General features: G+C 52.3%; 1 protein-coding gene across 3 annotated transcripts in view; it reads right to left on the reverse strand.

Moving 5' to 3' along the window:
* UBR4 (ubiquitin protein ligase E3 component n-recognin 4) overlaps positions 1–13,191 on the reverse strand; it is a 112,460-nt gene that overhangs the window by 36,553 nt on the left and 62,716 nt on the right. For all 3 annotated transcript variants that reach the window (XM_055001526.1, XM_055001524.1, XM_055001525.1), the window contains 9 exons: positions 11,254–11,391; positions 10,344–10,518; positions 9,563–9,659; positions 8,515–8,622; positions 7,730–7,846; positions 5,071–5,280; positions 2,567–2,716; positions 1,369–1,596; positions 359–437 (listed from right to left, as the gene is read on the reverse strand). In XM_055001526.1, coding sequence (XP_054857501.1) covers positions 359–437; positions 1,369–1,596; positions 2,567–2,716; positions 5,071–5,280; positions 7,730–7,846; positions 8,515–8,622; positions 9,563–9,659; positions 10,344–10,518; positions 11,254–11,391 — 1,302 coding nt within the window. The remainder of the gene's footprint in view (positions 1–358; positions 438–1,368; positions 1,597–2,566; positions 2,717–5,070; positions 5,281–7,729; positions 7,847–8,514; positions 8,623–9,562; positions 9,660–10,343; positions 10,519–11,253; positions 11,392–13,191) is intronic.

Below are 13,191 nucleotides of genomic sequence, written 5' to 3' on the forward strand. Positions count from 1 at the left end.
CGCTGCGTTTGTTTTCGTCAAAGAACAAGTTTTTAGATCTCACTGCTACAGAGACAAGCTCGGAAAAGTGGGGGCATCGTTTTTCTAAATCTGCTCAACATTTCTTAGTTCCCACCCAGGCTATACTTGAGCAACAGACACTGGCCTTCCCCTCACACCAGACGACGACCTTCTGCAAACCTCCCCTCTTGCCAAAGCACAACAAAGGAAACAGCAGCATCAACATTTGCAATGATCTCTCCTCACTGTGGAAAAAGCTGGCAAAGGAACGGACAGAGGAATCTGGGATCCCCGAGCCCTGAGCACAGAAGCGTTTCCCTCTGAAATGACCCCCACCCCCACCCAGGAACCAACTCACAGTCATCTTTAATGCAGAACTTCTGCCAGTTCACTGTCCGCTGCGTGGCGATTTCTGCACAGGCCTTCAGGTGCTCCATCTGAAAAACGCCAAGGAGAATCAGGGCAGGAGGGCCCCAGCCAGGCTTCCCCACTTGCAGGAACGTCAGGCAAGGCGCCTTTCTGGGTCTGAGAGAACAGCCACAGACCGCCGCCACCACCAGGGGATAAACCGACTTTTAACATTTCAAATTATTCTCCCCTTGCAAAGTTCACAGAAACACACAAAGCTCAAACATGTGATGGAAGAACATCTGTGCCATTTGAAATGCAAACTGAAAAGTGAAACCAGAAAGTCCCTGCATGCTTAGAAAGGATTTCAGGCTGAAAGGCTCCTATGAGTGTGGAGGCTGCCGTCTGCATCTCTGCCCAAGTCTCTGTTCTGGGATCGTACACCCCCTCCCCCCCAAGTCAGCTCCTGGTGGAGGTGGGGACTCCTGCTCTGTCTTTGTACTGGGTGTGAAAGAAAAATTTAAGCGCACCCACTGCAGAGACTCAACAAAATTACCCGTTCTCAGAAAAGCCTGATATTGCATCTCTGCCTACGTTACTGGTCTGGATCTGCCTCCAATGACAGGCATGCTCAGAACAGCAACTCATTCAGAAACACAGCTGAGGAAAGGCTGTTGTTATTCTCACATGCTCCAAAAGTGAAGTCTTTCAGGTGCAAGACTGATGCATGTTTACAATTTTAATTTCGGGGGGGGGGGGGGGGACTGCCTCAGCAAGATTTTAGGAATCATATAAAGCACAATCACAAATCATCTCAGGTCTTTTTAACAGTCCTTAAATCAGATACTGGCAGTAGCCAGAGTAACCTTTGCAACTCGCTCGGTTAATTTCATGCCTCTGGGCAGATCCACAAACCCAACTGCCCCCACAAAGACACGGCACCTTCCCCTCTTCCCGGAAGGAAGCTGCTCCAAAAGCTCGCGTGCTGCCAACAAGACAGCTCCCTCTCCCCTTCCTTACCAAATTGATCAGGGTGTCGTACTGCAGGGCGGACCCTGAGCTGGCTGTGACCACGCTCGCCCGCAGGAAAATCCCTTGCTCTTCCAAGAGCTTTTTGATCCCACGGACATGGGAATCCAGAGTGTGGAGATCCCGGAGCTGCCGGTACTTCTCCTTTGAGCCGCAGATGAAGAGCAGCAGCTTGCGGACTTGGCGTCGGACGAAGGGCGTCTGCTGGATCATCAGGTACTAGGCAGGGGGGGAAAGAATGCGTTGACTGCAACCTGCTGGCACAAAAGCTGCACTTGTGCATGTGAAGCGGGGGGGGGGGGGGTCAGGTCTACAGGGGCCTCCCTTCGGCACCCTTCACACAATATGCTCTCTCCCCCCCCCAACACAGATACTTCTCCAGCGGAGGAAGATCACAGGCAGACAAGCTACACTGCCCCAGACTGTTCTGCTTCCCCCCACAGAGACGGAAAAATAAAAAGCTCTTTACAGACTGAGTGAACTCGAGCTCTCCCCCCAGGCCTCTCCTTGACAAAGCCTCCACACAACTTTGAATCGGAAGCCAGAGTACAGACCGGCTCAATTTTAGCCCGGAAATGTGTGACTCCAGGCTTTTTGTACCTTGATGGGTTCTGCCCCCCTCCACCTTTCCCTCTGGCAAGAGAAAAAACAGTCCGTGTTTTCTTTCCAAACTTTCGTACACACTGAAAAGTTCCAGAGAACCCAAACAGGGACTCCAGCTGCAGGATCCAGGCTGCTTTTCAAAGGGAAAAAAAGCAGCTGGTTTTCCAGCACCGTGACTGGGGGCGATCAGAGGCCATTTCATTTCATTTTATTCCATTTATATTCTGCTTTCCCTACAAGCTGGCTCAGAGCGGATCACAGGCGGTAATGAATACAATAAAGACAAGGTAGTATAACTTAAAACATAAAGAGTTTAACAAAATCTGCGTAAGACAGTCTTATATGGTGGCGCAGCTACCAGCAGCTCAACTGGCATCCACCTGCTCACGTGATGCTTTCTATGCTGAGCGATTTGTCACTCGGCCGCAGACACGCCCGCTCTCGGGCTGGCCACTTCAGAACGACTCTTTGCCTCCAGGTCATCCGCTTCAACCCAGCACGGGGAGGAGTCTGGACCAGCTCCACACAAAGCAGCCCAGGGGCATCAGAGTGGATCCAGGACTGCAAAGGCCTCACGTTAGCCTACCTCTGACAGGAAGTAGAACCAGGAATGGTCAAAGACGGGTGGTGGGATGCGGGAATTGGTGTCGGCGATTTTCTTGATCTGGTAGGGTAGCCGCAGCACCATCTCCGTCAAGAGCTGGGCATAAGCCTCGAACACATCGGCGGCGTGGCCCTGGGGAGGAGAAAGCGCCACCGTCAGGCAAGAAGTCACAGTGAGTTTAAGAAGTGGCCATGAGCCTGCCGCGTACCTCAGCACTGTCAACAGCAGAGGCCCTCCAAGGTTTCTGGCACAGGTCTTTGCCAGGGCTGCTACCAAAAACACTTGTGGAGACGCCAGGCATCAAAACTAGCAGCTCCTCCGTGCAAAACACGTGCCCTGTGCAACTGAGCAATGGGCCCGTCTCCTTACCATCAAACACACTGGAAAAATTCAGCAAGCCAAGTGTGAGATTTTCTTGGGGATGGGAGCAACGGGGGGGGGGGGGGGGGAAAGTCCGCACATCCCAAGTGCATAAAATTACATCTGGAATTTATAGCACCTGCTGTTTCATGAACAGAGAAGACTGAAGTTCCCCATTTCACAATCAAGATTAAAAACCAGAGTCAACATGGGTTAGGAAGTTCAAGGTCAGAACTGGATTTACAACGGGCAAGCCCTTCTCTCCCCCTCTCCATTGCCTCTCTAAGTAGCAAGAATGGCCTGAAGCTTTCAGCCAGGATGCTGCTTCTTTATGGGAGGGAAAAGAGCGAATACACATGGGTCAGTTCCAGTCCTTGCAAAACACAAAGACAAAACGAGATGGGAAGAACAGCGTAGTTAACTAGAAGACTTTCTGAGAAGTTTCAAGGGATACAGAACACGGCTGCAGACTAGTGGAGCAGACCTAAAGAGAGCTATGCTGGCTCCTAAATTCTTGCCGAGCCCTACTCAAAGTGCCAGTGATTCGCCTCTACAGAGCTACAGGGGTCAGAACCAGAGGATTTAATGGACCGCAGGTGCCTATGAGAGATCATCTGCAAAGTCCCTGCTGGCAGCATCAGGTCATAGCTATGGCGACCCCTGCTGGGGTTTTCATGGCAAGAAACATTCAGGGGTGGTTTGCCCTGACCTGCCCCTGCAACCCTGGTCTTCGCTGGAGGTCCCCCATCCAATTGCTAACCAAGGCTGACTCTGCTTAGCTTCTGAGAACTGGCAAGATCGGGCTTGCCTGCGCTATCCAGGCAAGAAGCTCTAAAGGGTGTCTTGTTGTCATTTAAGAGGCTGTTGCTAGTCACCTTGGGAAACAACCAATTAAACAGGCAGAGTATCAGTCAATCGCATTATTTACTGTTCTGTTTCCCTCTGGCTATGGGGCCTTCACAAACCACACAGCTATCCTCACATATTCCAAAACAAATGTTTCCTTCTCCACTTCGTTTTCTAAAACCTTCCTCAGTCACAGGCGAATGGGTTGCAACCCTACCCTTGAGAAGAGTTTGGAGAAATGGAATGACTCAGTACCAAGAAGGGAGACACACACTCCTCTGCCTGCCTCATGGGTGGGGTGGGGGCCAACAGCTTCCCTGCATATGATAGAACCCTTTTGCTAGCGACAGGAAACCACATTTTCCATGCTTTAATAATCAAGTCTGACTTGGTTTGTCCACCTCCATACGTAGTACGACTGGGAAACAAAACTGCATTCTTGCCCCAATTTTTTTTTTAAAAAAAGCTATCCACATTCCACCCGGTCAATCCCGAGCAGAGCCTCTTTCTATAGCTACAGAGCAATTAAAAAAATATATCCTTGACTGACAAGCGTAATGTGGAAACAGCAGGCCCCTTTGAGAAGAGGGAATAAAAGGCAGGGCTTAAAACGGCAATCACCACCACAGGCTTCCAGAATTTCAGCAGGTTCTGTTCTCCAGGCAAAGAGCACCCTAACGTTTAATGCGGCTTATGCCATTGTACTGCACCAGGGCAAGGAATAAAATGAAAGCTGCACCACCAGATGTTCGGAATAATGGCGATGCCAGAGTGGCTGAGATGGACTGAAAACCCGCCTGGAAGGACCCGCGAGGAGTCCTTGCTGCTTCCCTTGCTATCTGCGAGGCATCTCCTCAGCCAACAAAGAAGGCTTTTTGAGGACTGGAAGGAGGGACTGGAAGGAAGGGAGGAAGGAAGGAAGGAAGGGCAAGCCTCAGTCCTCCGGGGGAAGGGCAGGATAGAAATATTTAAGTAAGGCCAGAAACTGTGGGCCATCTTTCTCTAGTCCCTGGCTTCAGACCGATCCCGATCCCTCTCCTGTCCCGAAGAGGGGACATAATCTGTTACGAGGGTGCTGCTATCTCATCCCATTTTTTCTCCGCTGTGTATTGTTGAACAAAATTCGCAAATCCATGCCCGTTTCTAATTCAGCGCATTGGATTTCAGTGAGCAAGTTTTAACTAGGTGGGCGGGTTTGCTAGAGAAGCTTCCGGTCCCCCCGAAACACGATTCCAGCTGGAGCTGCCGTGTTCTGCTCAGCGGCCCAGTTTGGGACTCACCTTCACGTACTGGCGCAAGAAGAAGGGGCTCATGTCAGGCGGGGAAGAGGTGGTGTGAGGTTTCAACAGCTGGCTGGTCGCCACGGGCTCCTCGTCATTCTGCTGGCTCTTCCAGTACTCCAGGAGAGATTTCAAGACGTGCAAGCAATAGTCCACTGCACCAGAGCTTAGCAAAGCAGCAGCCGTGGCACTTGAGATCAGAGAAGAGGCCTGAAGGGGGTGGGGGAAAACGGTCAATCTCTGGCAGCAGATCTTCAACCAGTTTGGGCAGCAAACGGGGAGTCTGACGGAGGCTACCAGAGCGCTGTGCCTGGAGATAAGCGCTGCCTGCAAGGCAGAGTGAGACCCGGGTGACCTAGCCTGGGACCCTCTGAAGTCTCAGCGGAGCGCCCGAGGAGCAGGGGGACCCAACCAGCAGCACCCGTTCCAGGGGTCTCAGGCAAAACGGATGCTGGGAGAGGCATTCCCCTGCCTGAGACCCTGGAGAAAGGCTGCCCACACGGAGCTCGACGGACCAACGGCTTGGGGCTTGGAGGCAGTCCGCTTCATTATGCCGCTATGAAGGGAGGGGACGTTTCGCCTGTTTCCCCACGGCTGATGTTTTGTCTTGATACAAGGGGAAGAGAACCAAACCGTTTTACAAGGCCAGTGGGGGGCCAGTTCTGCCTTCAACCCCTCAGGAGGCATGAACAGCTGCATCTTGCTTCTACCGAGCAAAGCCACCGGTCCACGCCCCCGACCCCCCCCCCCCCGGCACCATCTCTTCTGACGCGTAGCAGCTCCTCAGGGTCTTTCTCAACACCAGCGACGAGAGAGGCTGCTGGGGCCTGAACCTACTGTACCACTGAGTCGCACATCAGACCAAACTTGTTTCAAAGGGGCTCCCTGGCCCTCGCTCTTAGGGCTGGGATGTGTTAGGATTATTCAATCCGAAATGGGGTCTCTGGCCTCAGCAGCCATCCTGGCTCGTTAACAAGCCAGCCAAGTTTAAGAAGCAGATTTGAAGTTGGGAGTTAACTTTTTTCCAAAATGTGCGAGTACCAAGTGACACAGTGTTTACCAAGAGAGACGCTTTTGAACAAGAGCTTAGTTAAAAAAAAAAATAAAAAGGAGGGGTGGGATGACACACAAACACAAATCGCCTCTTAAGTCTAATCTCCCGTCGACACACGTGCCAGAGGGCACTGAGCTGGGGATTAGTGAAGGAGTGAGATCTTTCAGCCCACGTTCCTTCCTTATTTAAGGAAGTTGCCAGTCCCATTTGTTTCTCTGGACTCTGGCCAGCTGAGCTGCATGGAGGGCTCTAGCAGGAGAAACTGGCCCCAGGGGTACCTGCGCAGGGAAAGCCGTGCACCTGCGATCGAGAAAGCAATCGATCCAGGCTTTGAGATCTCTCCACCCCGCCCCCCACAGGACAGACAACAAAAGGCTGGTGAAAAAGCAGCTGTAAATAAAGCTATTAAAGCAACCCCGGCAAATCCAAACAACCCCCCCGAGCTCATAAGCTCATTAACATTTGATGCCATTCAGGCTCTATTTTTAACCTCTGTGCTTTTGTTATTAATCTCCTTCCCTCCACATGGGCTTGTCGACTCCCCCCCCTTTTTTTAAAAAAAATGCTCTATTACTGCCCCTTTTAGCCACCAGTATCAATGGAATCCTCTTAGCAGCTTCTAAACGTTGATGCTGGAGCTGCTTGGGCGACCCAGTCCTCGCAACTGCAAACCCTTCCCCCAACCCCAGCTTCAACCAACTGTGTGCCAACAAGGGGACCCGAAGGGAGAGAGAGGCGAGGGTGCCTTCTGGAGGGAGTGGCTTGGGGGCAGCAGCGGGAACAGGAGACGGGCCAGATCCATGGGCCGATCCCCCTGGCGGGCAGCTGGGCAGCTGCTGGAGAAAAAGCGTTCCAGACCCCGAGAGTGAAATGCTGCTTGATTGCTGTCCCACCCTCCAGGCTCCAGAGAGAGCTCGTGGGCTCCCCGTGCCTCGTTTCAGTCTCGCTACAGCCCTTCCCCGGCTGGATGGGCTAAGAGCCAGAGCCTGCCTCAAGGTCTCCCAGGGAGCTTCGTGATCCACTGGGGACTGGGAGCCCAGTCTAACATCTAACCGCCACTGGGCCGTGCCGGGGAGCCCACTCTGGTTCCCACCCAGCCCAGCGCCTTCTCAACAAGATTCCCCGTGCTTGTGACGGATGATGAGGAACGGGGACGGATGTTGCTGTGGGGCTGTTTTCTGCCTGTCAGCTCAGGCGGCCTTCTTCACCCCCAAACCTTTTGATCGCTTGAAGGCCAAGGACCCCTCAGGGAAACAACCACCTGCATCTGGGAAAACTGCTGCAGGGTACAGAGCTTGCACCTGCCCCGATGGACAGCGAGAGCGCCTTCTGGATTTTCTGAAACGGACACCCAAATATCTCGGCCTGGTCCTGCTATCTTGGGCGTCACAGAGCCTCTCACATTAGCAAGGCTTCTCTTCCAAGCAGAACGTGGTACCACCAAGCTCCTAGAAACATGCCTGCTTTGTTTCAAGCTCTCCTCAGCAGCCGGATCGAAGGGGAAGCTTGTGCCACTCCTGCTTGGTGTTTCAACATACCCCTCCCTTTGCCTTGGGCAAGGAGGCTTCCCACAAGGGCACCTTAAAACGTTGGTGGGTTTTATACCTCACAAATGGAAGACTTGGAGCCGGACTTCGTTCGGGACATGAAGACACTAAGAAGCCGCATGATCACCAGGTGTACCTCATTCAGGGCGCAACGTTCGTTCTTCTTGGACACATCCTGGGAGGGGAAAGAAGGAAACCAGTTGCCCTCAAAGCGGCACTGGAATGGTCCAAAGGCAGCCCCCTCAAGCCCAATCCTCAAGAACCTCCAGCAGACATCTGGAACCCCCCCCCTTAATGGCTCCCACTGGGAGTGTCCCATCGAGGGCTGGAACAAGGACGGATTTGGCACGCAGGCTGCCAGGGGCCACCCTCACCTCACACTATGGATTACAATGCTTATATCCCACTTTGTCATAAAAATCTGTCCAAAGTGGTTTACAGAAAGTGAACACGCACAATAAAAACGAGGCATCAGAAACAGGAACACTGGAGAAGGAGCAGCAGCAGCAGTCAACAGCTAATAAAGGCAACGCCGGCGAGAACTACAGGGGCTTGCCCAACGCAGCTCCCTTCTCCCCCCAGCAGAACACGTTCAAAGTAACAGAAACCATGCAATACAGCCCAGTTCCCCCAATTTAGCCAAGTTCAGAACTCAACCCTCCTTGATGCAGAATCTAGACTGTTTCCATTCAGAATTGTATCCATTTTTGTAGTGAAATCTACACAGCCCTGAGAACAAGGGGACAAATGCGCCAGCTCTCAGACCTCACAGTCAGGAGGCAGAGGGCCCCATTCCACCTCAAGCCACAGAGGGTGCTCTAGTTACCCCGGAAGAGGCCTCACCTTCTTATCCATGCACAGTTCTGCAATGAGCTGAGCCAGGAGGTTATCTAGAGCACCCTTATCCTTCTCGTCCTCACCGTCTAGGTCCGTTGTGAGCATCAGTATCACCTGGGAACACAGACATTGGGAGGGGGGGGTGAAGCCAGGCAACGGCAGTGAGGAGACCAAGGACCGAGACGCCAGGAAGCCTTTAGGTCACAACAACATTCAGGCAAACGCAAAGTGCTGGGGGGGGGGGGGGGCCTTTGGCCTCTAAAGACGATGCTCTGGCTCCTGTCAGAGCATGCTGGCTCTCTTGCCACCCTCCAGTGACTTAAGATCAGCCAGAGACTCCTAATCTGAGTTGAACTAGCAGAGCGCTGATTCACAACCCACACATGTAACCACTGTGCTACAGCAGCGTAGAAATATCGCAAGTTAGTAGAACCAGAGATTCTTTTCCAAAAGGCACGTAGATGCTAGCAACTGAGCATGTGCAGCAGAGCGCCACTAGCGACTGCACCTTCAAATAAAGGCCCTTAGCGTTACAAGATCTCCTTCCCATGGCTAAAAAGCTGGACACTCCGCGTCGGCTCAAGTGAGAAACTTTCCCCCTCCTCTCCCCCAGATCTCCCCCATGTTTCCTCGTCTTGCAGCAAACCATAGTTAGAAGGTTCATGCGCCTGGACCCAGAGCTGACAAAGTCGCAATCAACTGGGTCTCCAAGAAGACTAGTGCACTGGTAATACTAGCTACGGCTAGTTCCACAAAGCAAAGCGAGAGGGAAACGGCACACAAGGAGAGGCAGGGGCAGCATATGAGCAAAGAGGCGGCTGCTATCTCCTAGCAACAAAAAGGACATCAGGTGTTGCATCTGAGAAGGGCCACAATAGTGATAATTTAAAAAATCAGGGTTAAAATTCAGGGTCCAAACCTCAGCAGTGTGAGAAAAGCAGCGCTGGGAAACCAGGAGAGTGGGGGCGGGGGCGGGAGGAGGGGAGACAGCATGCTTGCACACATTCCTAGGCAGCACCTCTCATTATGGCAACAGAAGTGCCACTTTGGCTACCTGCATGTATGGGATGGCACGGACTCCCCCCACGTTCCGCAGCTGGGGAAGGGTCTGCAGCAGCCGCTCCAACAGCATCAAGCGGACCATGTGCAGTCTGAGAAGGTGGAGAGAAGGAGACTGTCAACCAGGGGGGCAAAGATAAATGTCACATGCCAGCTGGAAGCCTGGCTTGGAAGCCAAATTACTTTCTTTATCTCCCTGCCCTCCCCCATCTCCCTGCCCTGGGCCCCTCAGCGGAACCTGGAAGTCTGCTGCATGGAAGCAAAACCACGGCCGGTGCCTGCCACGCTGAGATGGTTCTCTGAGCTTGTGGCCCTGGTAGCTTCCCACAGCAGGGGCTTATTGTGAATCGTGAAAACACAATCAGCTCATGCCTTGAACAAATCTTTCACCCCCCACCCCAAGTACATCTACAGAATCTCACTGGTTGGATACCCTCTTTTATCCTGATGCCTGCCTTAGCAGGGGCTGGACAGGGGCAAAACGATCCCTTCAAAAGACACAGGGCCTTTTGGAATGGAACAACACACTTTCCACCTCCAAATCTGGGGCAAGGGAGGAAATTTCCCCCTATTCAGTTAATGATCCCAATATTTCCCCATCTCCCTTAGCTGCAGCTTGTGGCTCTGTCCACATGAAGCTGTTTGTTAGTAGTTCAGAATGGTTTACGTTATACTGTATCTATTTAGACAGGAAGGAACGGGCAACATATCGTGTCCCTGAGATGGCAGGGAAAAGACTCCACTGGCGAGTTCCTGGAACGACGATTCTCCCCCACCTGTTGCTGGCGTGGACGTCTCCTTCGGCTTCCCCTTCGCCCTCGCCCTCTGATCCTTCGCCCTCCTGCTGCCCGGTGGTGGTGCTGATGGCGCCAGTGCTGGAACTGACGCTCCCTGGCCCGGCAGGATGGCCCTCCGCTGTTGTGTCCCCATAGGCACTGCTGCGGCCAGAAACTGAAAGGAAACCGAAAGGGGAGGCAGCCCATGAGCACCTGCGGGCTCAGACTCACAAGCCGCATTAAACAGTGAAGAGTCCAGTAGCACCTTTAAGACGAACCAACCTAATTGTAGCATAAGCTTTCGAGAGCCACAGCTCTCTTCTGACAATGCATCTGACAAAGAGAGCTGTGGTTCTCGAAAGCTTATGCTACAATTAAGTTGGTTCGTCTTAAAGGTGCTACTGGACTCTTTGCTATTTTGCAACTAGAGACTAAGATGACTTAACTCCTCTGGATCTATAACCAAGCAGCGTTAAGACTCAGGTGCCTGCCCCAGCTCAGAGAGGGGGCTTTAAAAGCATGTTGGTGGTCCCAGCAGGTCTGCTGAGCAACTAAACAAAGATGTGTAAGTGCTGCCGCACTCCCCCTCCCCATTTTTTCAAGCACCTCCTGAGTAAGTTTGCTGCTGCTATCCCCCAACAGCACCTTGCCTGGCTTCCTAGGCTCCTGGAATTTTGCACCCTTACCCCCCCCCCCCGCCCCATCTCAGCATCCCTGAACCCCAGACCCCCTTTCCCTTGATGGTCAGCATCACAAAAACCACAGAGCAGCCCTGCTGAGATCCTCTTTCACAAAAGCCATCCAAGTGAACTGGCATCGACAGAGCCTTCTGGCACCAGGGCCTGCTGAGCCAAAGGGCCCTTCCTTCTGCAGAGCAGGGGGAGAAGGGCAGCCAAAGTCTGGGCATTACCGCTGTGCTCGCCTGCCACCGAGTCCACCGCGCTGCCGCCGCTCTCGGAGCCCACACTGCCGCCATGGTCGGCCGGGGAAGTCCGGAGGGTGGAGCCGTCTGTTGCCGCTGTGCTGCCTTCGTCGTCCGAAGCTGGAGCTGCGAGAGTAAGGAGAGCTGTTACAAGTAAAAACACGGCCTTTGAATAACTTGGGCGACATGGAAACGCAACAGAAGGGCGCTGACGTACTCCTTCCTCTGGCTCCTCTCGCTTAACTCTTTCAAACCCAGTTTTCGGTGGCATGCGTTAAAGGACAGCTGTAACAACCACCCACTATGCCAGAAAATCCAAATTTCTGCAAGGGGCAGAACATGGCAAATAATTCATAGAAAGCTGTTGAAAATAGTAAAAAAATTATGAGGGCTTATTCACAGCCAACACATTGACATGAATGAAGAGCTGTTTGTTTTTCTGGCATCTTTATGGTTTTTTTATCCCATCTTTCTTCCAAGGAACTGAGGGCAGTGTCAATGGTCTTCTCCCCCCCCCCCCCCATATTTTATCTTCCCTACTGTACTGCAAGGAAGCTCAGGACTTTTGAGATTACCTAAGGAGGCGCCATCCACAGCACAGTGGAAGACAGGAGTTTGGGGCTCCCTGGTCATCGCCCACCCTCTAACCACTGAACCACACCAAGTGCCTGCAATACGTTCTGAATAAAATTCTTTTAAAATGCAGCTAAAAAGATACACTTAAAAGTGATGTCAGCATGTCAGCAACACTGAAATCTCAGGAAGTGGAGGAGAGGGGAGGGGACTGAGCAATGCTATGCTAGACGGTGGGACTTCAGCATTTCACAGAGCAACTTGCACCTTCCTCTAGGACCAGGATAAATTATGCAACACAGTAATGGAAGTTGAAGTAAAATTATTTGCTTTCTCTGAAGTTACGCAAGTCGTGGAATTGAGCTTTTCTTGGAACAGAGCAAAATTGACATTGGGAACAAGGCAGGAAGGCAGCTTAGAAAAGAACCATCTTTCCCGGCTCTGAAAATCTGAGAAGTCCCATGCTTTCTTTCCTGAAATTTAACCCAACCAAAGAGATCTCTCAGCAGAACTGGGGCAGGGGACTGGCGAGGGAAGAGAATGATAAGAACGTAAGAGAAGCCATGTTGGATCAGGCCAATGGCCCATCCGGTCCAACATTCTGTGTCACACAGTGGCCAAAAAAAAACAGGTGTTGTCAGGAGGTCTGCCAGTGGGGAAGGGACACTCGAAGGCCTCCCACTGACTGCCCCCCCCCCCAAAACACACACCAAGAATACAGAGCATCACCGCCCTAGACAGAGAGTTCCATCTAGACCTTGCGGCTAATAGCCACTGATGGACCTCTGCTCCATGTGTTTATCCAATCCCCTCTTGAACCTGTCTATGCTTGAAGCTGCCACCCCCTCCTGAGGCAGTGAATTCCATGTGTTAATCACCCTTTGGGGGAAGAAGTACTTCCTTTTATCCATTCTAACACGACTGTTCAGCAATTTCATTGAGTGCCCACGAGTTTTTGTATTGTGAGAAAGGGAGAAAAATACAGAAGACAGCAAGTACCTCTCTTCCCCTCCCTCTCTATTTCAATTACCATGAAGCAAACTGAGGCAGAGAGGTTGTGATCTGTGGATGATCTCCTAGTGAATGCAGAGCCAAGTGGAAATCTAGATGCAGTCATGCCGCACGCCACACCCCCCTGCTTCTTATCTGATCTTTCCTCTTAAGCCAGCCCCTCTCCCAGACGGTTCTCTCTGGGTAAAAAAGGAATCAGGTGCATGCTGAGGCCTTCCCGTCACCCCCATCTCTCCACTCCCCAGACCGCTCCTTGCACCCCCAATTCAGTTGCATCTCAAAGCAAAGCAAGGTTAGCTGTGGGGAAGAGGCTCATTGGCTGAACTCCATCAACCCCCTCGC

The sequence above is a fragment of the Eublepharis macularius genome, chromosome 17 (assembly GCF_028583425.1).
Source record: "Eublepharis macularius isolate TG4126 chromosome 17, MPM_Emac_v1.0, whole genome shotgun sequence".
NCBI classification, from domain to species: domain Eukaryota; kingdom Metazoa; phylum Chordata; class Lepidosauria; order Squamata; family Eublepharidae; genus Eublepharis; species Eublepharis macularius.